The sequence below is a fragment of the Microcaecilia unicolor genome, chromosome 1 (assembly GCF_901765095.1).
Source record: "Microcaecilia unicolor chromosome 1, aMicUni1.1, whole genome shotgun sequence".
In the NCBI taxonomy this organism is placed as follows: domain Eukaryota; kingdom Metazoa; phylum Chordata; class Amphibia; order Gymnophiona; family Siphonopidae; genus Microcaecilia; species Microcaecilia unicolor.
This window is the reverse complement of record NC_044031.1, coordinates 768529488-768555558: the sequence shown is the minus strand read 5'-3', so window position 1 is coordinate 768555558 and position 26071 is coordinate 768529488. Positions and strand designations below refer to the sequence as shown.

The following is a 26071-nucleotide window of genomic DNA, read 5'->3' as shown; positions in this document are numbered from 1 at the left end:
GTTCCCGAGAGACAGCACCTCACAAGCTCCCTGCCAGCCTTCGGCGTCCCTTCAACTCCGGTGTCCATGAGAGACAGAGAGGACCCTTCTTTGCCAAGTTGTAGCTGTTTTTTTTCTACAATGGTGGGGAATTTCAGTGGTCTTAGTCACTTCAGGACCTAGGGTACTAGTGTGGGTTCTCTTTAACTTACTTTGATAGGTACAAAATCACTCATTGCTCTTACCATCAATTTGGGTAGTCTAGCATATGTGAGTCCTCCTAGGACAGAGAAATATCCAGAGTACCTGAATGTAATTCACCTTGAGCTACTACTGAAAAAGGTGTGAGCAAAATCTAAATAAATAAATAAATATATGGAATGTTGCTTCTATCTGAGATTCTACATGGAATTTTAATGTTGCTATTCCACTAGCAACATTCCATGTAGAAGCCTGCCCTTGCAGATCAGCAACGCGGCTGCACAGGCTTTTGTTTGTATGTGCAGGACATCAGACTCACAGAAACAGAAGCCTGCGCGGCTGCGTTGCTGATCTGCAAGGGAAGGCTTCTACATGGAATGTTGCTAGTGGAGGAGTAGCCTAGTGGTTAGTGCAGTGGACTCTGATTCTGGGGACCTGGGTTTGATTCCCACTGCAGCTCCTTGTGACTCTGGGCAAGATACTTAATCCTCCATTGTCTCAGGTACAAACTTAGATTGTGAGCCCTCCTGGGACAGAGAAATATCCAGAGTACCTGAATGTAACTCACCTTGAGCTACTACTGAAAAGGTGTCAGCAAAATCTAAATAAATATGTCCATCTAAATTTTACAATATTTTACCTGCTGCCAATAAATAAGCCCTCCATCTTTTATAATACACTAGCCGTTAAGCCCGTTAAAACGGGCGAGATTTCCAGCTACCCTCCTCGCCGCCGCTCCCTCCCCCCTCCATGCCGGGCCCCCTGCACTGACCTGACAGCGCCTCTCACCTCTGTGTGAAAGCGCTGCAGGCAGCAGCAGATCACTCTGCTGCTGCCTGCAGCACTTCCACATGGAGGGGGTGGGAGCGGCAGCGGGGATGGGGGGAGGGTGGAGGTGGTGCGCAAGATGTTCGTTTCCAGGCTCCAGCAGCAGCGTCCGATAGTCCGACTCCGTTTCCCTCTCTGTTCTGCCCTCGGACGTCATCACGTCTTGACACGAGGGCGGGACAAAGAGAGAAGTCTCTACTGCGCATTTGTAGGTGAGTCGGTCACTTGCCATTTATATGTTTGATAAGCCTTGTGTCTTTTGCTTATCAGTATATTTGGGCTGGGAATTTGGACCTATAGATAAAAGGGATGTTTCATTGCATCTACAGTATCTAAATACCAGAGTGCTATTTTTCCATACTTTCACATACTTTATACTAAGAATTCACATCCCCTAGTTACCTGTCCCATTTCCCTTCTCATCTGTCTCAGCCTTCACTTAACAGCAGTGAATTGACACCTGACTGGCTCAACCCACACTCAGCAGCTTGTCTCTGTCATGCTCATTCATTCATTATGAATATCCTGAAAACCTGACCAGAGTGGCTCTCAAAGCCTGAAAGTTCCCCACCTCTGCTGTCTGATCTCTACAGGAGAAGATAAGAGAAAATGGGAAACACTGAAGACTGTACATAAGTACATAAGTACATAAGTACATAAGTAGTGCCATACTGGGAAAGACCAAAGGTCCATCTAGCCCAGCATCCTGTCACCGACAGTGGCCAATCCAGGTCAAGGGCACCTGGCACGCTCCCCAAACGTAAAAACATTCCAGACAAGTTATACCTAAAAATGAGGAATTTTTCCAGTCCATTTAATAGCGGTCTATGGACTTGTCCTTTAGGAATCTATCTAACCCCTTTTTAAACTCCGTCAAGCTAACCGCCCGTACCACGTTCTCCGGCAATGAATTCCAGAGTCTAATTACACGTTGGGTGAAGAAAAATTTTCTCCGATTCGTTTTAAATTTACCACACTGTAGCTTCAACTCATGCCCTCTAGTCCTAGTATTTTTGGATAGCGTGAACAGTCGCTTCACATCCACCCGATCCATTCCACTCATTATTTTATACACTTCTATCATATCTCCCCTCAGCCGTCTCTTCTCCAAGCTGAAAAGCCCTAGCCTTCTCAGCCTCTCTTCATAGGAAAGTCGTCCCATCCCCACTATCATTTTCGTCGCCCTTCGCTGTACCTTTTCCAATTCTACTATATCTTTTTTGAGATACGGAGACCAGTACTGAACACAATACTCCAGGTGCGGTCGCACCATGGAGCGATACAACGGCATTATAACATCCGCACACCTGGACTCCATACCCTTCTTAATAACACCCAACATTCTATTCGCTTTCCTAGCCGCAGCAGCACACTGAGCAGAAGGTTTCAGCGTATCATCGACGACGACACCCAGATCCCTTTCTTGATCCGTAACTCCTAACGCGGAACCTTGCAAGACGTAGCTATAATTCGGGTTCCTCTTACCCACATGCATCACTTTGCACTTGTCAACATTGAACTTCATCTGCCACTTGCACGCCCATTCTCCCAGTCTCGCAAGGTCCTCCTGTAATCGTTCACATTCCTCCTGCGACTTGACGACCCTGAATAATTTTGTGTCATCGGCGAATTTAATTACCTCACTAGTTATTCCCATCTCTAGGTCATTGTGAAATAGTATGGTGAAAGGATATGTAGAATGGCTTCCTGATAAGAGACACATGAGAAGGGAAATGGGACCTGATATACTGCCTTTCTGTGGTTTCTGCAAATACATTCAATATGCTTTCTATAGTATATACAGGTACTTATTTTGTACCAGGGGCAATGGAGGGTTAAGTGACTTGCCCAGAGTCACAAGGAGCTGCAGTGGGAATCGAACTCAGTTCCCCGGGATCAAAGTCCACTGCACTAACCACTAGGCTACTCCTCCACTCATTCCACCAATAAGAGCCAACCTCATCAGTGATGTCACAATGCCTTGGTTGCCTGATACTTGGCTCACTTCTGATATTGTGATGTCATAAGGGAAAGGGGGAAAGGGAAATGGGACTTGATATACCACCTTTCTGTGGTATTTTGCAACTGCATTCAAAGCGGTTTACATATATTCAGGTACTTATTTTGTACCAGGGGCAATGGAGGGTTAAGTAACTTGCCCAGAGTCACAAGGAGCTGCAGTGGGAATCGAACCCAGTTCCCCAGGATCAAAGTCCACTGCACTAACCACTAGGCTACTCCTCCACTCATTCCACCAATAAGAGCCAACCTCATCAGTGATGTCACAATGACTTGATTGCCCAGTACTTGGCTCACTTTTGATATTGTGATGTCATAAGGGAAAGGGGAAAAGGGAACTGGGACTTGATATACCACCTTTCTGTGGTTTTTGCAACTACATTCAAAGTGGTGGTTTACATATATTCAGGTACTTATTTTGTACCAGGGGCAATGGAGGGTTAAGTGACTTGCCCAGAGTCACAAGGAGCTGCAGTGGGAATCGAACCCAGTTCCCCAGGATCAAAGTCCATTGCACTAACCACTAGGCTACTCCTCCACTAGCAACATTCCATGTAGAATCTCAAACAGTAGCAACATTCCCTGTAGAATCTCAAATAGGGAAAAGGAAATGGGACTTGATATACTGGAGTTTACATAGTATATAGAGGTACTTATTTGTACCTGGGGCAATGGAGGGTTAAGTGACTTGCCCAGAGTCACAAGGAGCTGCAGTGGGAATCGAACCCAGTTCCCCAGGATCAAAGTCCACTGCACTAACTGCTAGGTTCCTCCTCCATTCCAGGAGTACAGAGAGAGATTGAGTATAATAGCTCCCTGCTAAGAGTCAGAAGGGGAGGAGTTAGGATGGCCATTATAGTTGGCGATTCAATCATTAGGAATTTAGAAAGCTCAGCAGCTGATGGAAGATTGGCTTGGTAACTTGCTTGCCAGGTATGAAAACAGAGGACGTCTTGCATCATCTAGATAAGGTTTAATACTCAGAATGGCTTTTTTTCCTATTCTTATAGGTACAGAAAAAGGACTGCATGTAGAATGACACATGAAACAGATTTCTTGAAGTGATCTTCCCACTGACCTTGGATGGCAGGAGATTGGTTTCCACGATGTACAGACCTCTGGTGTGGGACACTGCAAGACCAATCACCTTCTCTAGCACAAAGACAAATCCTGGCACCACAAACCATTTCCAGAAATTGGGGCAGTGAAGGACCAACAGCAGCCAAACCCAGATGTAGGAAAGGTGGGTCCAGTAGAACACCTGTAGACATAGCAACAGCCTTTATCAGACGACAACGTGGTAACAGAAACTTCTGGCAAACAGAATATGCAGTGACATAGCAAGAAATGTCATCTGGACCTGAGGACTGGTATGGTCAGTGGCAAAAGTGATTGCTGCATATCTTGTTCAGAACATCAATTTACCATGATCTTGGATCATTATGATGACATCAAAAAGTCCAGTTGGGATATAACTTTATCAATAAAGCCCTTTTTTGTTTGGTAAGAAGATTTCAAAAACAAGTCAGCAATGGACAGGGGGCAGTTTTCCAGTCTATAATAACTGACTGTGAAGTCCACTGATTTTCGAAAGCACAGTAAGATGTGCCTTGGAAAAGTGCGTACAGAGATTTGCATTTTCTGCTGGTACTTTTTCCCTTGGAAATAGTGAGGGTAATTTAATGCGGCTGCCTATTTTGGGCCTGTTTCGTAAAGACACAGAGGTGCCTTTATAAAATACCAGCACAAAATCATGGGTAAACTTTCACCTATCTCAGGAGCAGGTGTACATGTATGCATGCGTGTACACTCGTGTGTTACGAACACCACAGGTAAATCGTGATGTTGCGTTCAAAGCTCATCTCTAACCTTTAGGGCGGAGCAAAATGTGAGCCTTGGCGTTTTATCTTCTAAAGAACATGGGTAAGGTTCATACCCAGATATTCATGTTCCTGGCCAGTTAACTAGTATTTAGCCGGCTAAGTGTTAATATTCAGTGTGTGATAGCCAGTTAATCTCCACTGAATATTACCGCTTCGAGCATAGCGGCTAACCAGCTGTATCATGTGATATAACCGGCTAGCCGTGAATATTCATTGCTTTGCTGGCTAAGTTTAGAGGTCAAATCAGACCGTATAAATGGCAGTCCTATCTTTAGCCACAACCTCCCCCCCCACACACACACACATACACAGATATTCAATGCTGGTCACTGGAAATGACCAGTCATTGAATATCCAGGATCAGCGCCAATCGCATGACTTAGCCAGCTTGCCTCCCACGGGCTGAATATCGGTCGGATGGTACCTAACTAAGGAGGTCTTTTATTAAAGCTTAGCTCATTTTATTCCTATGGGCCTTGCTGCAGATAACTCAAGCTAAGCTTTAGTAAAAGTAACTGTTCTACAGATAAGAAGACAGGTTATATAAGTACATAAATAATGCCACACTGGGAAAAGACCAAAGGTCCATCGAGCCCAGCATCCTATCCACGACAGCGGCCAATCCAGGCCAAGGGCACCTGGCGAGCTTCCCAAACGTACAAACATTCTATACATGTTATTCCTGGAATTGTGGATTTTTCCCAAGTCCATTTAGTAGTGGTTTATGGACGTGTCCTTTAGGAAACCGTCTAGCCCCTTTTTAAACTCTGCTAAGCTAACCACCTTCACCACGTTCTCCGGCAACGAATTCCAGAGTTTAATTATGCGTTGGGTGAAGAAACATTTTCTCCGATTTGTTTTAAATTTACTACACTGTAGTTTCATCGCATGCCCCCTAGTCCTAGTATTTTTGGAAAGCGTGAACAGACGCTTCACATCCACCTATTCCACTCCACTCATTATTTTATATACCTCTATCATGTCTCCCCTCAGCCATCTCTTCTCCAAGCTGAAAAGCCCTAGCCTCCTTAGTCTTTCTTCATAGGGAAGTCGTCCCATCCCCGCTATCATTTTAGTCGCCCTTTGCCGCACCTTTTCCATGATTTGGTATATTTTTATGTATTTATTTATTTGGATTTTGCTCTCACCTTTTTCAGTAGTAGCTCAAGGTGAGTTACATGTTATCGACATTTCCCATGTTGATGCAAACAACAGCCCATCCCTAATCCGTTCAGTGCCTTGCTTAGCATCTGGTTAAATTTTAAAATGAATGAGATATCATTCCACTGAATATTGGCCCCAAGTGAATAATGACAGCCAAGGACACCCAGTCCCACGAACATTTTTTTATCCAGCCTCTCCCTTTCAAGATGACAAAGACATCATTACAATATATCACGAAATGGCAGAAGTGTATCGGGGGCCGTACCTCAAAGTGTCCGCTCTTCCTGACAAACGGGCTGGAGCACAGGGTGGTCAGGCAGATGAGAAGCTGTAAGACAATCCCTGTCAAAGAGGCTGTTCCAGAAATCCAGCCAATCCCAGGTCTCGTGGTGAACAGATACTCCCACAGCTCATATCCATTCTTATCCAATGTCAAATTTACTGCATGAGACAGAAATGAGCAAAGTTTACAAAATCTCTCACAGTGGTCAACTGGTCTCTCCTAATAGCAATCAAACTTCCAGAGGAGACTGAAACAGGAACTGGTCAACATTCTCTATAGCTGTCTTCTAATTGCTGTTCCTCCCTTTTGGCTTGTTAATGCTACTGGGGGTCCTGCTGAGCCAGTGCTCAAAGCCCAGGAGGATAGGAATAGCCAAGAGTGCTTACAACGACCCTTAAAGGTCAGCCAGAAAAGCAGTGCATGTAGTTGCCTTTCTTGACCACATCATTCTAATAAGAGGGTGCAGAAAGGGTCTGTGCATAGGACGGAGAATACTGGAGGGTGTATGTGATGGCTCTATTATTAAGGGAAATTAGAAGGACTGAGGATGAGGACGATGGTTCTCTAAAGAGAGCTGGATGCGAAGGTGTGAGAGGTCATATATGGGCAGGACAGAGTGAAATGAGAAGGAAAAGAGGCCATGCTTGCTAGTTCACGAAGAGTCAGGTAGAAAGGAGATAGACTGTACATGCTGGTTCCAAAATGAGAGGCAGATAGGACAGAACAGAGGGAGGGCGGTCCACCTCCGCCGCCCCTTTACTACGCTACTGCTGCAGACAGCCTCGCCATTCTTTCTGAGAAGTTCTGACAGAAGAGGACATTTCTCTGGTAAGTGACATTATTTTGCTTTGTGCTTGGTAACTTAAAGAATGGGTTTAAAAGAGGAATTGTAGGATATTGATAAACACAGTTAGAAATAAAGTTTATTAGCTAGTCTCCATACCCTTTCTCCCATAGTTTTAAACTGAAACTTTCCCTTGAGTTAGAAACAATAGCCAAGAGTATTAGAAAGGATAGTAGCAAAGCTCAACTGTCCTGAAACAAAGTTATGTTCTGTTCTTGCCTGCTGGAGAGATAGCACTGCTTTTGACCCTAATTAGGTGTTAATTAAGGTGTGAGGAAGTAGAATATTTGCAAAGGTTACTAAGGGCCAGGGCCTGTCTTAGCAAGTGCAGGGCCCTGTGCAGACCAATTTCATGGGGCCCCATCCTAGCCCCACCCCCACTCCAGCTCCGCCCCTACCCTAGCTCTAAGGCTGGCCACCCCTCCCTCCGAGCTCCAGGGCCCCCTCCCTCCCTTCCAGCTCCAAGGCCCCCCTCCTTCCAAGGCCTCCCTCCCTCCCAGGCCTCCCTCCGAGCTCCAGTCCCCCTCCCTCTGAATTTTAAAAGTTACCTCATTTGGTTACAGGCAGCAGCAGGTAGCAGCAGTGAAAAGCGTGCGAGCTCAGCGCTTCAGAAGCCTTCCTTTCTCTCTCTCAGCTCTGATCCCATCCTCATTTCCTGTTTCCATGAGGGCGGGACCAGAGCTGAGAGAGGGAAGGGAAGGCTCCTGAAGCGCCGAGCAGCTCGCACGCTTTTCACTGCTGCCACCTGCTGCTGCTTGTAACTTGACGAGGTAACTTTTAAAATTCAGAGGAAGGGGGACTGGAACTCGGGCGGTCGGGGAGGAGGCGCGCCGCACAGGCCCCCTTGAGTGCGAGGCGCTATGCGGTCGCCTCGGTCGCCTCACCCTAAGACCGGCCCTGCTAAGGGCAATCTGATTATTTTTATTTTTTGTTACATTTGTACCCCGAGCTTTCCCACTCATGGCAGGCTCAATGCGGCTTACATATTGTATACAGTTACTTATTTGTACCTGGGGCAATGGAGGGTTAAGTGACTTGCCCAGAGTCACAAGGAGCTGCCTGTGGGGTTTTTTTTAAGCAGTCTCCTTAGAATCCAAACTATATAGAGAGGAAAGGTCCCATTTAACTTTCTTTCTGAGAAGTTCTGAGAGAAAAGGACATCTCTCTGGCAAGTGACATTATTTTGCTCTGTGCTTGGTAACTTAAAGATTGGGTTTAAAAGAGTTTTTCTAGGATATTGATAAACAGTTATAATTAAAAAAAAAAAAAGAAGAAGCAAACTTTATTAACTAGTGTCCGTCCCCTTTCCCCCATAGTTTTAAAACTTGAATTTTCTGCCACAGCATTAACAGATAGACTCTAGAAGGAACAGCAGGGCCTAGTTCAGTCCTTATTCCTACCCACCTTCCCCAGCTCCCACCCACCTCTAGCTCTACTCTTCATTTATAGTCAATTATTCTAATTAGGACAACAAGAGGAGAGTTTTCATTAGAAACAAACACTAAATAAATTACATACTACACTATATAATGTTAAGGCTCTTTATATTCATCTGATATCCCTAGTACCTTAAGAAGTTTTAATTAAACAATGCTATAATACTAAGATGCAGACAGAAAGATCAGCACGCACATTCCTGAACCTCCACTACCCCAGTTGCAAAGGACTAAAATATAAATCAACATATGCATCCATCTTCTCCTACATAAGCACGCACCTATGGAATGCACTACCAAAGGTCATAAAAACAATGCACGACCTAACAAACTTCCAAAAATCACTACCACAACAATCCATCCTAAATACCAGACAACGAAACGTATACTAGACCTGGATATAACCAAACTTATTATACTTGATTGCTTCACCTACTGTCACCAATGAACTCTAACGCAATTCCACTTTATTTCACACTTCAGATATGAACTCTCTCTACTCAACTGATTAACTCACTTGTCACTTATGAACTTTTTAATGCAACAACACTTTGTATTTCTCACTCCGGAAATGGCGATCGCCATTACGGCATAATGTATGCCACATTGAGCCTGCAAATAGGTGGGAAAATGTGGGATACAAATGCAGCAAATAATAATAATAATAAATCCAGCAGTGAGAGAGGAGCTATCCAGTCTTTTGCACTGCGTGTCACATGTATGATTATCTCCCAGTTGGTGAGAGGATATATGTGTGTGCTCGATGCAAAGAACTCCTAGCTCTCAGAGAACGAGTCTGTTCTCTTGAGGCTACAGTAGCAGAATTGGTGGAGCTGAGAGACACAGAGAGGTACATAGAGGAGGTCTACAGGGATGCTGTAGAGATATCCCACCTCCAGTCTGGCAGCCCCTTTGCTGCCTTGGAAGAGGGAGGCCTTCTAAGAAGACAGCATCACCCTGGTACAGCTGGAAGTAATCCTGTAGCCAGGATCAGCCCACCAAGGGAAGCAGTATCCTTTTGCACCGAGGATGTGTCTCCAGGAGCTTCCGGCCAGAAGGGAAGGGTTAGGATGGCTGTTGAAGTTGGTAATTTGATTATTAGGCATGTAGATAGCTGGGTGGCTGGTGGACATGAGGATCGCCTGGTCACTTGCCTGCCTGACTTTAACTGCCAGACCCTCGACTATTCTTCTAACTTTTGGAGGTCCCTTCTCATTGTTTCTACTCCCTCCAGGGTATCCACTCTATTGACTATTTTCGTGTCATCCAGCTCTTTGCCACAAAAAGGAGTTTGTCGATTGGCAAAATAAAATTTCATAATAGCTCTTTTCTCATCTTAAGTTTGAAAAGCTCATAGACTTAAAAAGTTACGTGGTAACCTATGCAAATTCTATGTCAAGTACACACAAGGTGTTCACACCACAGATCTTTGCTTCCACTACTGGACTGTGCCCAATTCTCAGTGTAAGTTCTGCTCTTTGCGTATGCACCTTAGGCACAGGAGAATTGTCTTCATTAGGAATCTCTTTTCTTACAGAACTGGTGCTAGATTTTGTCCAGGGTTAAACCAGGTGATCCTTCCCCAGGATCATCTCTCTTGTCAATCACTTCATTCTCGGTGACCTTTTTCTTTTCACGTAAGCACTCTCTGCTGTAATGACATGGTTCAGTACACCTGCAACATATCACATTGGCTTTATTTCTTCTTTCACCTTCGGCAGGAGCTTTTCGATAATTAAACTCTCGTTTATGTTCTCGTTTCCATCGGAAATCATCTTCTTGTCACTGTTCCATCCGCTCAAGAGTCCAACAGTGCTGAAGCCACCACAGTGTTATTCTGCTCTTCTCTTGGCAAAAGCCTCAGTCAGTCTCACATTCACTTCCAAATTTCCTTTATCTCTTTCCCTCCTTCTCTGAAATAATCTGTTTGCAATTTCTTCTACCGCTGATAGGTGATTTTCCTCTGCCAAACCATTTCAAGTGACTCTTTAATACATTGTTCATCTCTCTACGAATATCAACTTCCCTCAGCCCATTCACTTTCTTTCAGAATCTTTTCAGTATTACCAGTGTATGAATCATCTCGAGTCAATATTTTTGTTAGCTTATCTTGTAAAATGTAGGAACAGACTCTTTGTATAATTATTTCCGGTTATAAAATTCTTTCAGTTTTTCAGTTATTGGCACTTGATCTCCATAAACTGGAGTCAGAAGTTCGAAAATATCTTCAAGAGTTCCTGATTCAGTGATTGACAAGAACTTAACTGTTTCCTTAGCCTGTCCTTTGAAACGGTGCTTCACAATCTCAACTTGGTCTTCAGGTGGAATTCTTAACATTTTTAAAGCAGTTCTAGTCTGTTTTATCCACTCCTCTACAATCAGATCACCTTGTTTCATCAGTACACCAAAAGAAATTAGAGTGCAGATCAAACTTTGTACATTTTTAAAACTCCAGTGTTTTACGAATATGAAACCAATCCGTAGTTTCACCAAAACGGAGACAAACATCTGCAATCTTAACATTCAAGACTCCTTGAGCAACTGACATCACAAAGTTCACTTTAACTTTTGAAATTCAGTTCCCCAAAATTCTCAGTTTCTTGTTATTATTTTTTTAATTAGATCAATTAAATTTTATGAACAAACAAAGCAAGCTTTCACTTCTTTACTGCTAGACAAACAGAGTCAAACCTGCTTCAGGTTTTATCCCTTTCAAATGTTTCTATCAAGAAGGAAATAAAGCTCTCTCATAGTGTTTCAGTCACTGTTTCGGCCACTGAGGCTTTGCTACATGAAGCTCAATGCCGTGAAGTATAACCCTGGCACATGAAATCACCCGGTCTCTATTATTTTTATGAAGTCTCTTTTATTGAATAAATCACAGATAATTTACTCACAGATAGATGTTCAGAAATGTTGCTTCAGAATACAGAGACTTCTTAATCTGGAGGTTGTAGGAGGTAGGAATCTGAGGAGAGGTAGTTGTATTGCAGGGGGGAGAAAGGGTAGTTGAGCAGATAGAAATAGTCCAAAGCTAGGTGACTGGAATGTGCGATATCTCATTTGGAGAGAGATATTCTCAGGGTAAAAATCCAGGTTCTTTACAAGGAGTTCTCAGCAAGACAGAGCTATCTTGCATAGGATGGTGCAAGCTCCATGTCTCTGGCCAGATGGTGGACAGGGCGCGGGGGACGGCGGCCGAGTTCGGCGGCCCTTGTGTGGACAGCGGAGGAGCGTCCATCGGTGACCACTGCTGCACCCAGCGGCCCTACACTGCGGGAGATCCCCGTGTTTCAGCAGGGCCAGTGCACAGAGGTCAGGAACCACAGGGCGGCATCTGTCTGGGAGGCTGATTCCCCCAGAGCTGCTGCTGCACAGCCATCGGGATGCTCGAGCCCAGCCAATTTCTGCAACTTGCCTCCACCTGATCCGGCTTCACCCTGAGTGTTCCAGTCCGCCTGATCCGGCTTCACCCTGCGTCTTCCAGTCCACCTGATCCGGCTTCTCCCTGCGTGTTCCAGTCCCCCTGATCCGCCTTCTCCCTGCCTGCTCCAGTCTGCCTGATCCAACTTCTTCCTGCTTGCTCCATTCCGCCTGACGCAGCTTCTTCCTGCCTGCTCCAGTCTGCTTGATCCAGCTTCTTCCTGCTTGCTCCAGTCCGCCTGATGCAGCTTCTTCCTGCCTGCTCCAGTCCGCCTGATGCAGCTTCCTCCTGCCTGCTCCAGTCCGCCAGATTCAGCTTCTTCCTGCCTGCTCCAGTCCGCCTGATCCAGCTTCTTCCTGCTTGCTCCAGTCTGCCTGGTACAGCTTCTTCCTGCCCGCTCCAGTCCACCTGGTACAGCTTCTTCCTGCCCGCTCCAGTCCGCCTGGTACAGCTTCTTCCTGCCTGGTCCAGTCCGCCTGATCCAGCTTCTTCCTGACTGCTCCAGTCCGCCTGCTCCAGCATCTCCCTGCTTACTCCAGTTCACCTGATCCAGCTTCTTCTTATCTGCTCCAGTCCGCCTGATCCAGCTTCCTGCCTGCTCGTTCCAGTTCACCTGATCCAGCTGTTCCAGTCCGCCCAATCCTGCTCTCCCTGCTTGCTCCAGTCCATCTGCCTCAACCTGTTCCAGTCTACTTGATCCAGCGTGTTACAGCCTGCCTGCTCCAGCTACTCCCTTACTGCAGGCCCTCTGCTCCAGCCAGCTTACTCCAGTCTGCCTGATACAGCCTGTTCCAGTCCGTCTGCTTCAGCTTGTCCCAGCCTGTTCCAGTCTGTCTGCATCAGCTTGTCCTAGTCCGCCAGCTCCTGCTTCAAACCACTCCAGCCTGCCACTCAACTTGACTACTAGCCAATCATTGACTTACCACCAATCACCTGACTGTCGACCACCCACCCTGAAACCCACCTGCCTCCCAGCCCATCTTCTTACCAGCTCATCACTCTCCTGCCCGACTGCCTACCCTCACCTGCCCGTCTCCCAGCCCACCTACCCTCCCTTTGAACACCTCAGTCACTACCCATGGCCCCCATTCACATCCTATTCCTTGCCCTGTCCCTCCCTAATCTTTTCCCCCTCTCACCGCTGTCTTCCACACAATCCCACTACCCATCCCTGTCCTCTTCCGCCCTCCCCTACCTACCCCTGTCCCCCACCACCTCACCATCCCTACTGTCTTCCTCCTCCTTCCTAGCTCTCAACCTTCAACACCTCCTTCCTGCCATGAACCCTTCCCCTTTCCTCCTAAGCGCATCCCGTCTTCGTCGCCTTCGTCGCCCTTCCTCACCCACCCTTCTCCGCACTCTTTTGCTCCTTCTCCTGCTATCCGCGGGTGACATCAATCCCAACCCAGGTCCCCCACACCTGTCCTCGTCCTCATCTCATCTATGCAAACGATCCCGCGATATTTCAAATCTCATCCCTATTCCCCTCCTCCCCCTCTCCTCCCTCCCCTTCTCGTGTGCCCTGTGGAACGCCCACTCAATCTGCAACAAACTTCCCTTCACCCACGATCTCTTCATCTCCCATTCCCTTCATCTGCTCACCCTAACTGAAACCTGGCTCACCCCGGACAACTCTGCCTCAATCGCAGCCCTTTTTCTCCCATTCGCCCCGCCCAGTCGGCCGCGGTGGCGGCGTCGGACTACTACTTTCGCCCGCCTGCAGCTTCCAACCTCTCCACCTACCTCAGTCTCACAGCTTCTCATCTTTTGAAGTTCACTCCATCTGTCTATTCCACCCACTGCCACTCAGAGTTGCAGTCATCTACCGCCCCCCTGATAAATCCCTCCCATCCTTCCTTACCGACTTCGATGCCTGGCTCTCCGTCTTTCTTGAGCCCTCATCCCCATCCCTCATTCTCGGTGACTTCAACATCCACACTGATAACCCTTCTGATTCATATGTCTCTCAGTTCCTCACTCTTACCTCCTCCTTCAACCTCCAACTGAGCCCCACCACCCCTACTCACAAATCTGGCCACTGTCTTGATCTCGTCCTCTCTTCTACTTGCTCACCCTCCACTTTCTGCGTTTCACCTCTTCCTCTCTCCGACCACCACCTTATCACATTCACACTTCAGCACCCTCCCCCTCAATCTCGCCCAACACTAACTACTACGTCCAGAAATCTCCAGGCTGTTGACCCCTCCACCTTATCCTCTACTATCTCTGTTCTCCTCCCTTCCATCTTGTCCTCCACATCTGTTGACAAAGCTGTCTCCACTTACAATGCCACTCTGTCCTCTGCTCTAGACGCCCTTGCACCGTCCACCTCCCGGCCCACAAGACGTACCAATCCCCAGCCCTGGCTGACCCCTTGCACCCGATACCTTCGCTTCTGCGCCCGTTCGGCTGAACGCCTCTGGAGGAAATCTCGCACCCTTACTGACTTCATTCACTTCAAATTCATGCTATCCTCCTTCCAATCCTCCCTATTCCTCGCTAAGCAGGACTATTATATCCAATTGACCAATTCCCTCAGCTCTAACCCTCGTCGTCTATTCGCCACCCTCAACTCCCTCCTCAAAGTGCCCTCTGCTCCCAACCCCCCTCACTCTCTCCTCAATCTCTGGCCCACTACTTCCGTGACAAGGTCCAGAAGATCAACCTCGAATTCACCACTACTCCCTCTCCTCCTCTTCAGCCTATATCTCACTCTCTCATCCAACCTACCCAGGCCTCCTTCTCCTCCTTTCCTGCTATCACCGAAGAGGAAATCGCCCATCTCCTCTCCTCCTTGAAAGCCACCACTTGTTCCTCTGACCCCATCCCCACTAACCTACTCAACACCATCACTCCTACCATCACCCCCACCATCTGTCATATCCTTAACCTCTCTCTCTCCACTGCATCTGTCCCAGACACCTTCAAGCATGCTGTGGTCACTCCACTCCTCAAAAAACCATCACTTGACCCTACCTGTCCCTCCAACTACCGCCCCATTTCCCTCCTACCCTTCCTCTCCAAGATACTTGAACGCACCGTTCACAGCCGCTGTATTGATTTTCTCTCCTCTCATGCCATCCTCGATCCGCTTCAATCCGGCTTTCGCCCCCTACACTCAACAGAAACGGCACTATCTAAAGTCTGCAATGACCTATTCCTCGCCAAATCCAAAGGTCACTAATCCATCCTCATCCTCCTCGACCTCTCCGCCGCTTTTGACACTGTCAATCACAACCTACTTCTTGACACACTGTCCTCCCTTGGGTTCCAGGGCTCTGTCCTTTCCTGGTTCTCCTCTTATCTCTCCCATCGTACCTTCAGAGTACACTCTCATGGTTCGTCCTCCTCCCCTATCCTGCTCTCTGTTGGAGTTCCTCAGGGATCTGTCCTTGGGCCCCTTCTTTTTTCAATCTACACCTCTTCCTTAGGCTCCCTGATCTCTTCTCATGGTTTCCACTATCATCTTTATGCCGACGACACCCAGCTTTATCTCTCCACACCATGCTGATACCCAGGCCAAAGTCTCGGCCTGCTTATCCGACATTGCTGCCTGGATGTCCAACCGCCACCTAAAACTGAATATGTCTAAGACTGAACTTATTGTTTTCCCACCCAAACCCACTTCCCCTCTCCCTTCACTCTCTATCTCAGTTGATAACACCCTCATCGTCCCCGTCTCATCTGCCCGCAACCTCGGTGTCATCTTCGACTCCTCCCTCTCCTTTTCTGCGCACATCCAGCAGATAGCCAAGACCTGTCGCTTCTTCCTCTATAACATTAGCAAAATTCGCCCCTTCCTCTCCGAGCACACCACCCGAACTCTCATCCACTCTCTCATTACCTCTCGCCTTGACTACTGCAACCTACTCCTGACCGGCCTCCCACGTAGCCATCTTTCCCCCCTTCAGTCCATCCAGAACTCTGCCGCACGTCTTATCTTCCGCCTTAACCGATATACTCATATCACCCCTCTCCTCAAGTCACTTCACTGGCTCCCAATCAGATACCGCATACAGTTCAAGCTTCTCTTACTCACCTACAAATGCACTCGATCTGCGGCCCCTCCATACCTCTCTACCCTCATCTCCCCTTACGTCCCTACCCGTAACCTCCGCTCTCAAGACAAATCCCTCCTTTCAGTACCCTTCTCCACCACCTCCAACTCCAGACTCCGCCCCTTGTCTCGCCTCACCCCATGCCTGGAACAAACTCCCTGAGCCCATACGCCGTGCCCCCTCCCTACCCATCTTCAAATCAATGCTCAAAGTCCACCTCTTCAATGTCGCCTTCGGCACCTAATCACTACACCTCTTCTCAGGAAAACTTATCTACCCCAACTTGACATTTCGTCCTTTAGATTGTAAGCTCTTCCGAGCAGGGACCGTCCTTAATTGTTAATTTGTACAGCGCTGCGTAACCCTAGTAGCGCTCTAGAAATGTTAAGTAGTAGTAGTAGTATGGTATTGGAATGCCTCGTGGCTCAGAGGACAAAGAGGGGTTGGAGTTTTACACAAGCTCAGAGAGGAGCAGATAGAGCCAATGGGAACAGAGCCTGCCATCAGGTAGCATGGGGTGGTCCTAGGGATAGGAGGGGAAGGTCATACCTGGCTGACCTCTCAGGGCAGAGATAGTAAGGCTGAACAAGAAGTAATAGCAGAAAGACAAAAGAACCAAGCTCGGCAGAGAGGGAAAGGAGATCTGGGCAGCCTCACAACCAGTGGTAACAACTCTTGCACAACCAAGCAAGTGTGGTTGCACTGCCCGTGAACTACATTAACCACAGTGCCTTGCTCATATATCTTTACAATGAGAGACTGCCCAGCGAAAGTCCTTAGAAATGAGAATAACAGTAAAGACATTACACACATTTTAGGATCACGTTATGAACTAGTGCAAGGCTGTCGGGGGACAGAACAGTCACAACCTGAACACATGTAGTAAAAAAAAAAAAAAAATCAGTAGCTTCCAACCAAATTCAGATTTAAAAAATCTCTTACAAAACAAGCAGTCTCTTCACTCACAGCCATCACATCCTTACGACCAAGCTCAGCTGCTAAATGGTTTATTTCAGATTTCTCACTCTGTTATAGTTACCTCCAGTACATGCCTTCCAAAAATAGAGTTCAATTTACAGCGTTGCACATAATCTTTTCTTTAAAATTTTCACACATACAGCATAGATACAAACCCAGAGCTCTGGCAGGTATTCATCCAGTCAGAGGAACACAGACAGCTCTGCTCAGCTTTGCTGCAATAATAAATAAGCAGATTCTGTCCCATAACTTAAATTGTGCCTCCAGGATCCCAACACATATAATATGCTCTGCCAGAATCTTTACAATTGGCAGCTCTTCCCAAAGCCATTTTTGTCTCCCTGACTTTTCCATTCTTTACAGCGAACCTTCTTAACCAATACAATTATCAAAAAGGAATATTCATTCAAAAACCTAACCGGTTATTCGGTAACTACACAAATCTTATTGAATTAAAAAATGCTCAACAAATTTCTAAGATGGAGGAAAGACCTTCGAGACTGTCTGCAGACTTTTATTTATTGTAAGAGATTATGGTCTCAACAAACATTAAGATAATCATTGGTCAAAAACCTCTGTACCCTAACTCATGAACTTTATTTTCTTAAGTCTTTTTTTCTTTTTCTTAAAATTTTAATAAAGCATATTCAGTGTCCAGCGTTCAATCTCACTTATCTTGATCTATGGTTTAAAGAACTCATCTTGATCACACAATAGAACCAGCTGTGATTAAAGAATATTTGGGAAACAAGAAAAAGAAAAGCCCAAAGTTATTTCAGCAAAAGTGAGTGTTATATAAAGCACAACACCATCTGTTGTTCCAGATAATTCTAAAGAAAGTTTTAAATACTGCAACAGCAATATGAAATTTTAGGAGAACTCCAAGTACTTAAATTAAGACAAATACTCAATCTGCAAATTCTCCGGATAGAGAAGTTTTGAAAAAGTTCGTAGTCCCTCGAAATCTTCTAAAAGAAGGTTTTTGAAGCAAAGTGTGTTCATGGAGGACATTTTGGTCTGGAAAATACGTTTAAAAGTATTCAAGGGAATTATTATGGCACAGCTCCAGACTATATGGTACCATTAATAAAAACTTACCTCAAAGAAACACTAAATAAGAGGCAAGAAACTATCTCAGACAACACCTCCCAAATTGCAAAAAAGTGATCTACAAAACTGTCCACTCTGCAGACTTCACTTACCCAGGAACCAAATGGTGGAACTCCTTACCACCCAAAATAAGAAATATACAGGAATACACTAGATTCCGCAAAATCCGCAAATCGTTCCTATTCAAACAAACCCTCAAAAACAACAACCATATCTCAATTAGTTATTACCTGAATTGGTTATTACTCTACTTACCATTAACTTTCTCTTTGCTTCATGTACAATTTCTCATTCATAATAGATGTTCTAAATGTTAAACATCCATAGCTATCCCACTATGTTTATGATACTGTCTTGTAAAATTGGATTCTTACAACAAATGACTTTCTTATGCATTATTCTTTCTTATGTATCCTATACTGTTTATTGTAAGCCACATTGAACTCAAACTTGTTTGGGATAATGTGGGATATAAATGTCACAAATAAATAAATATTATGTAACTTTGTAAGTCTGGGCTTTGAAAATGAGCCTCTTACCATTACATCTTTAGAGGATTCCAAAAATTATGAGATACTAATTGGTCTACCCTCCCATCTTCTCCTAATCTTTTATCTCCTCTGGGAAGGAAATATATATTAGCCAAGGAAATATTTTCAGCCTCTGGATTTTTAAAAATATCTGTAAGGTACATTTTAAATAATTCCAGAGGAGACAGATAGTGAGTATGAAAGAAGTTAAGCCAAGTTTCTCACCCTCCAAGAGTTCTCATAAGCTTCTGTTTCAGAATAAATCCTCATATTCTCTTTCAAATTAGAAGTTACAGCTGGATGCAAATGTAGTATGAAAAATCCGCTATCAAATTATCCCTTTAAAGGCCAGAAGCTCAAACCTTTACTTCTTTAATGAAGAATGTCTCTCTGTGTAAATCTTGTGATTGCTTCCCTGACATTTCACAATAAGGCTGGGCTTGTAGCTCATTCTGAAAACAGCAGGGACTGGGAAGGACAGATGGGGGGGGGGGGGGGGGGGTCCTCTTGCCACAACATTTTTAATCTGCACTGAAGGAACTGAAGTAGGAAAACACAGGACAGCTACGCTGCTATTTCCAGGAAGTGGCTGTTGTTACAGCAGGGAAAGTACAGTTTGTTTAGGTTCAAAACAAAAGATATTCTTTTCATCTACAGAAAAAGGTCCTGCATTATAACAGAGAAATACTCAATATAAAAAAGAAAAAGGCTAGAGTTACCTGGGAGAGAAGACCTTCACACATTCGACTTACCAAAGTTAGCTACATGAGCCCCGGTGTGGAGCACAGTGAGAATAAAAGTTACATAGCCGACCAGTTGATGCAAGATGACATTCTGATCCAAAGGCAAAATTCGAACAACCCAGGTTGTACGAAGCCAAGTCAGACATCGACGCAACATCAGTACCTTGGGAAAAAGGCATCACAGAATTTGAAACCTCTGCTCCTCTATTCAGATCACTACTCTCAGAGGGTTTTTTACTGTTTATTAAGTTATTTATTGTTTTGGATTATTCAGTTGTTGTCCCAGGGGGCCCTTTAACAAAGCCACAGGAGGGTTAATGCGCACTGCTGTCAGGGTAGTAATTCCGAGTTTGGCGTGCACTGAATCTGGAGGTAGAAAGTATTTTTCTATGGGGGGGGGAGGGTGTTCCCGGTGGTAATCGGCAGCACGGCCACGTTAGTGCATGCTGCATGGTTACCATGCAGGTAGCACGTGAGCTATTAGCGCTAAGTCAATGGCTGGTGGTAAGAGCTCAGGCCATAAGCAGACAAATGCTAGTTTTAATTTTTGCATACATCCATTTCCCGGCCCATTCAAAAATGGCCTTTTTCCCAGATGCTGTAAAAAGTGGACCAGCGAGTGCCCAAAAGACGCACCTACATGACCGCAGGCCACTTTTTATCAGGACTTTGTAAAAGGACCCCCCAGTGTCTTTGGACAAATGGCTGTGCATGCTCTGTATTTATATGTCCACTAGATGGCAGTAAATGCAGAATCACAGAAAGCAAAACTGCATGATAATGATTTCAAAAGAAATGAACAATTTTTAAAATAACTTTATGGGTGCTGAAATAATGTCTGCAGTCCAGTCTATTCAGGGAAACAGTATGAGCAGGATCCCCTCTGTCAACAGGTCAGTAAGGCAGCAAGTTGCATACAGTATCTTCTTTCCCCTTTAGATGAGTTAAAATTTGAAAGATGGAGTCGGGAGGTGAAAGATCAAATAACAGAAGGGAAGATATTAGCGGCACTTCAAGGAGGGGTACGGGTGGTGCATAGTGCTGAGTTACAGGAGTGCCATTTCCGCACCATACATAGGGCATATTTTTCAGTTAAGCAGGCATGGTATGCAGGAGTGGTGGAAACACATAAGTGTCCCAAATGTGCAGAAGTAAATGCATCACTTAGCCACGGCTTGTGGCAATGTAGAGAGATACGGGGGTTTTGGATAGCTCTCTCCAGGTTCATGGGCTGGGTCCTGGGGTATCGGGTGGATCTATCCTTTGAAAGGGCGATGCTGAGTTCCATGGCGACATGGCACAAAGGAACGTTGGAAGAAAAGATGTTCCTCAGTAAACTTTGTATTTTGGGGAAAAAATGTATCTTAAATTGCTGGACAATGGATAGAGGACCCTCATACTGGTATTGGAGAAATAGGCTACATGAACTCATGTTATGGGAAATGCAGGACGCCCGTAATACACCCAAGAGGCGCCAACGATTTATGAAGATCTGGGGGGCATACCTACACAAAATATCACCACAAGCACGTAGCCACGTTTTGAATACACTGGGTTAGTCTATATACATGGCAAGAGTATAATTAGAAACATGAGACACAATTACAAAGTCAAAGTGGGGAAGGGGGGGGAAGAGAGGGAAGCCAAAAATGATAGTATCACGGATAATGAATATTCAACTGCCTGAAGTGCTAAGGTATGATCAATGGTTCTGGCATTTGTATGATGCAAATTAGCAGAGCATTACTAATTGAGGAAGATATTGACTAGATGGGCATGGGAGGGGTGGAAGGGGGGGAAGCGACACCAATTTGTTGACAGAAGATATCCACATGTATTAGCTGTTTGTTTAACCATGGTTCAGTTAAGGTACTTTCTCAAATGGAATGTGGTAATTATTTTGTAATGTCAACGGAAAGTGCTGAAATATTAGATGTAATGCTGGAGGGGGAAGGCGAAGAGACACCACCGAGTCTATAAGAGTACAAGGCTCGGTGGGGAGCTACATGGGATGGGTGGGAGGGAGGAGGGGAGAAAACGTATTAAAAAAGTTTGATGATGGATGTTATTGCTGTTTGGTACGATGGAAACTCTTGGGGCAGCACTGAGTGTACCCCTGACTATTGTTGTAATAATATGTGTCATCAATAAAAATGTTGAAACATAGATGAGTTAAAACTTTGTACTTTTTCTGTAAATTGTCAGCATACAATTTTCTAGTAATTTATGATGTATAAAACCTAAGCAGCATGCTGGGACAGCACATGCAAAGTATGGTTATAAATCCTGAGTGGCATAAATTGATTTTTTGCTCATTTCAAAAGTACAAAGACTAGGGGACACTCAAGGAACTTATATGGAAATACTTTTAAAATAAATAGGAGGAAATATTTTTTCACTCAACAAATAGTTAAGTGCTAGAACTCGTTGACAAAGGATGTGGTATCAGCAGTTAGTGTAGCTTGGTTTTAAAAAGGTTTGGATAATTTCTTACAGGAAAAAGCCGGTCTGCTATTGAGACAGACATGCGAAGCAACTGCTTGCCCTGGGATTGGTAGCATAAGAGCCAGCTCTGTGGGTACTGTGGGTACTTGAGCACCCCCAAAATTGAGAAAATTCCTTGTATGTGTCCAGGGAGGGGTTATTTCCATTGGGCTTAGCACCCCCAATAATTTTGAAAAGTTGACTCCTATGATTGGTAGCATAGAATGTTGCTACTCTTTGAGATTCTGCATGGAATTTTGTCACTCTTTAGGATTCCAGAATGTTGCTATTCTTTGGGGTTCTATGTGGAATGTTGCTACGCTTTGAGATTCTGCATGGAATCTTGTCACTCTTTAGGATTCCAGAATCTTGCTATTCTTTGGGGTTCTATGTGGAATGTTGCTACTCTTTGAGATTCTGCATGGAATCTTGTCACTCTTTAGGATTCCAGAATCTTGCTATTCTTTGGGGTTCTATGTGGAATGTTGCTACTCTTTGAGATTCTGCATGGAATCTTGTCACTCTTTAGGATTCCAGAATCTTGCTATTCTTTGGGGTTCTACATGGAATGTTGCTACTCATTGAGATTCTGCATGGAATCTTGTCACTCTTTAGGATTCCAGAATCTTGCTATTCTTTGGGGTTCTATGTGGAATGTTGCTACTCTTTGAGATTCTGCATGGAATCTTGTCACTTTTTAGGATTCCAGAATCTTGCTATTCTTTGGGGTTCTACATGGAATGTGGCTACTCTTTGAGATTCTGCATGGAATCTTGTCACTCTTTAGGATTCCAGAATCTTGCTATTCTTTGGGGTTCTACATGGAATGTTGCTACTCTTTGAGATTCTGCATGGAATCTTGTCACTCTTTAGGATTCCAGAATCTTGCTATTCTTTGGGGTTCTACATGGAATGTTGCTACTCTTTGAGATTCTGCATGGAATCTTGTCACTCTTTGGGATTCCAGAATCTTGCTATTCCTTGGGGTTCTATGTGGAATGTTGCTACTCTTTGAGATTCTGCATGGAATCTTGTCACTCTTTAGGATTCCAGAATCTTGCTATTCTTTGGGGTTCTACATGGAATGTTGCTACTCGTTGAGATTCTGCATGGAATCTTGTCACTCTTTAGGATTCCAGAATCTTTCTATTCTTTGGGGTTCTACATGGAATGTTGCTACTCGTTGAGATTCTGCATGGAATCTTGTCACTCTTTAGGATTCCAGAATCTTGCTATTCTTTGGGGTTCTATGTGGAATGTTGCTACTCTTTGAGATTCTGCATGGAATCTTGTCACTCTTAAGGATTCCAGAATCTTGCTATTCTTTGTGGTTCTACATGGAATGTTGCTACTCTTTGAGATTCTGCATGGAATCTTATCACTCTTTAGGATTCCAGAATCTTTCTATTCTTTGGGGATCTACGTGGAATGTTGCTGCTCTTTGAGATTCTGCATGGAATCTTGTCACTCTTTAGGATTCCAGAATCTTGCTATTATTTGGGATTCTATCAGGTACTTGTGACCTGGATTGGCCACTGTTGGAAACAGGATATTGACCCAGTATAGCTATTCTTATGTTCTTAAACTCTGTGTGTTGCTTTCACAAAGTCTGAATGATTTTGTTCAATACTAGACAGCAAAAAGAAATACTTTCCTTTCTACGTCTGTTGCAGTATTTCTAGCACTAGATACGCTTCCCCCTGTATCCTAGTAGTGGACACTGCTAACAGTAGAACTCCCCTCTCATCCAGATGAATGCGTCAATAGCAGCTGGCTCCCCTTCTCATCTGGCATCTCTCATAACTTTTATACCCAATCTAGGACACTGCGAACTCTTCACTCTGGTTGACTCTATGGTACCATACATAAGAACAGCCATGCTGGGCCAAACCAATGGTCCATCTCGCCCAGAATCCTGTCTCCAACAGTGGTCAAGCCAGGTCACAAGTACCTGGCAGAAACCCAAATAGTAGCAATATTCCACTTTCCCAATCCTAGGGCAAGCAGTGGCTTCCCTACGTCTATCTCAAATAGCAGACTGTGGACTTTTCCTCCAGGAACTTGTCCAAACTTTTTTGAGACCCAGATACGCTAATCGCTGTTACTACATCTTCTGGCAGAGTTCCAGAGCTGAACTGTTCGTTGAGTGAAAAAATATTTCCTCCTACTTACAAACCAATTCTCAAAGCCTACCACCAGTGGTAAGGCCAGATAGCGTGGGATCACACCTACCAAAGCTCTTTTCACCAATCCTCCACCCCCTCCTCCTGGTGTACCTCAGGGTTCTATTGTGTCATCCACACTTTTCAGCATCGTCTTTGCACCGCTTCTTACTGTAATTCAGGATAACTCCTACATCCCATTCTGCTACACACTGTACAACAGTCAGATATACTTTTTGAAAGAGTGAAAAATTGATTCACTTTTACCCGTTCTATACCACTCTGGATTTTGTAGACCTCAATCATCTCCCCCCTCATCCGTCTCTTTTCCAAGCTGAAGAGCCCTAACCTCTTTAGCCTTTCCTCATATGGCAGGTGTTCCATCCTCTTTATCATTTTTCTTCTTTGAACCTAATTCCGCTGCATCTTTTTCGAGATACGGTGACCAGAACTGAACGTAATACTCAAGGTGTGGTCTGATTCCACATAGGTAGATTTGAAACTGGGCCATACAGACAGTCGCTGGACCTGTGTTGTACAGGCAGCCAGTGTCATAAATGCTGCTGTAGCAGTTGCTTATGCAGGGTGACAGAGTGGTCGAGCTACAAAGCTGTCTACTAGAACAGTGCTATATTATTGACTTGGAACGCTAGGACAGGTAGGCAACTGCTGAAGGTAAAGAAGAAATTCGGCCATTTCAGTCGCACAGCACAACTGATTGTGCAACCATATAAGACGGATGGATGTTGCCTCTATGACATACCAGTACTGTGCAACCCATGTGGTTGTTGCAGACAGAAAATAAGCGTCTGCTTAAAGTGACTAGTACCAGCGGTTGTTGTAACTATGAAGCAAGCCAGTTATTGCAGGTAACCAAAAAGTGACTGCTGCAAATACACAACAGAGGTTATGGTAGCAGGAGCGACACAGGCTGCCACTTTAGAAAAGAGTGATACAGGTGGCTGCTACCACAGGGCAGCAACCCAGAGAAGTTGCCCACCTTTAAATCTAGACTGAAAACCCACCTCTTTGACATTGCTTTTGACTCGTAACCACTTGTAACCACTTGCCTCCACCTACCCCCTCCTCTCTTCCTTCCCGTTCACATTAATTGATTTGATTTGCTTACTTTATTTATTTTTTGTCTATTAGATTGTAAGCTCTTTGAGCAGGGACTGTCTTTCTTCTATGTTTGTACAGCGCTGCGTATGCCTTGTAGCGCTATAGAAATGCTAAATAGTAGTAGTAGTAGTACTCCTCTTATTGACCTATAAGTGCATTCACTCTGCAGCTCCTCAGTACCTCTCCACTCTCATCTCTCCCTACATTCCTCCCCGGGAACTCCGTTCACTGGGTAAATCTCTCTTATCTGCACCCTTCTCCTCCACTGCTAACTCCAGACTTCGTTCCTTTTATCTTGCTGCACCATATGCCTGGAATAGACTTCCTGAGCCGGTACGTCAAGCTCCATCTCTGGCCGTCTTCAAATCTAAGCTAAAAGCCCACCTTTTTGATGCTGCTTTTAACTCCTAACCCTTATTCACTTGTTCAGAACCCTTATTTTATCATCCTCACCTTAATATTCCCTTATCTCTTATTTGTCCTGTTTGTCTGTCCTAATTAGATTGTAAGCTCTGTGGAGCAGGGACTGTTTCTTCATGTTCAAGTGTACAGCGCTGCATACGTCTAGTAGCGCTTTAGAAATTATAAGTAGTAGTAGAAGTGCTGGCATTGTGTAACACAGGTGGTTGCTGCTACAGGGAAGCAACCCAGAACAGTACTGCAATTGTATAATACAGATGGCCGCCATTATGTACAACCAAGACGGTTGGTCCCATCCCCAGCAACACAAGTGGTTGCTGCCATCCTGTGCAACACAGGTGGATTTTGTCGCCATGTAATGCCGGTGGGTGCAGTTATTGCGCAATACAGGTGCAACTGAGCA

The 26071-nt window shown here is 45.0% G+C and overlaps 1 protein-coding gene across 1 annotated transcript in view; it reads right to left on the bottom strand.

The window, feature by feature from the left end:
- Positions 1 to 26071, bottom strand: part of NOX5 (NADPH oxidase 5) — an 82944-nt gene that overhangs the window by 44075 nt on the left and 12798 nt on the right. Inside the window, exons 5-8 of the mRNA XM_030190470.1 lie at positions 19486 to 19643; positions 10466 to 10484; positions 6340 to 6495; positions 4106 to 4288 (exon numbers count right to left, since the gene is read on the bottom strand). Of these exons, the coding sequence (XP_030046330.1) occupies positions 4106 to 4288; positions 6340 to 6495; positions 10466 to 10484; positions 19486 to 19643 (516 nt within the window). The remainder of the gene's footprint in view (positions 1 to 4105; positions 4289 to 6339; positions 6496 to 10465; positions 10485 to 19485; positions 19644 to 26071) is intronic.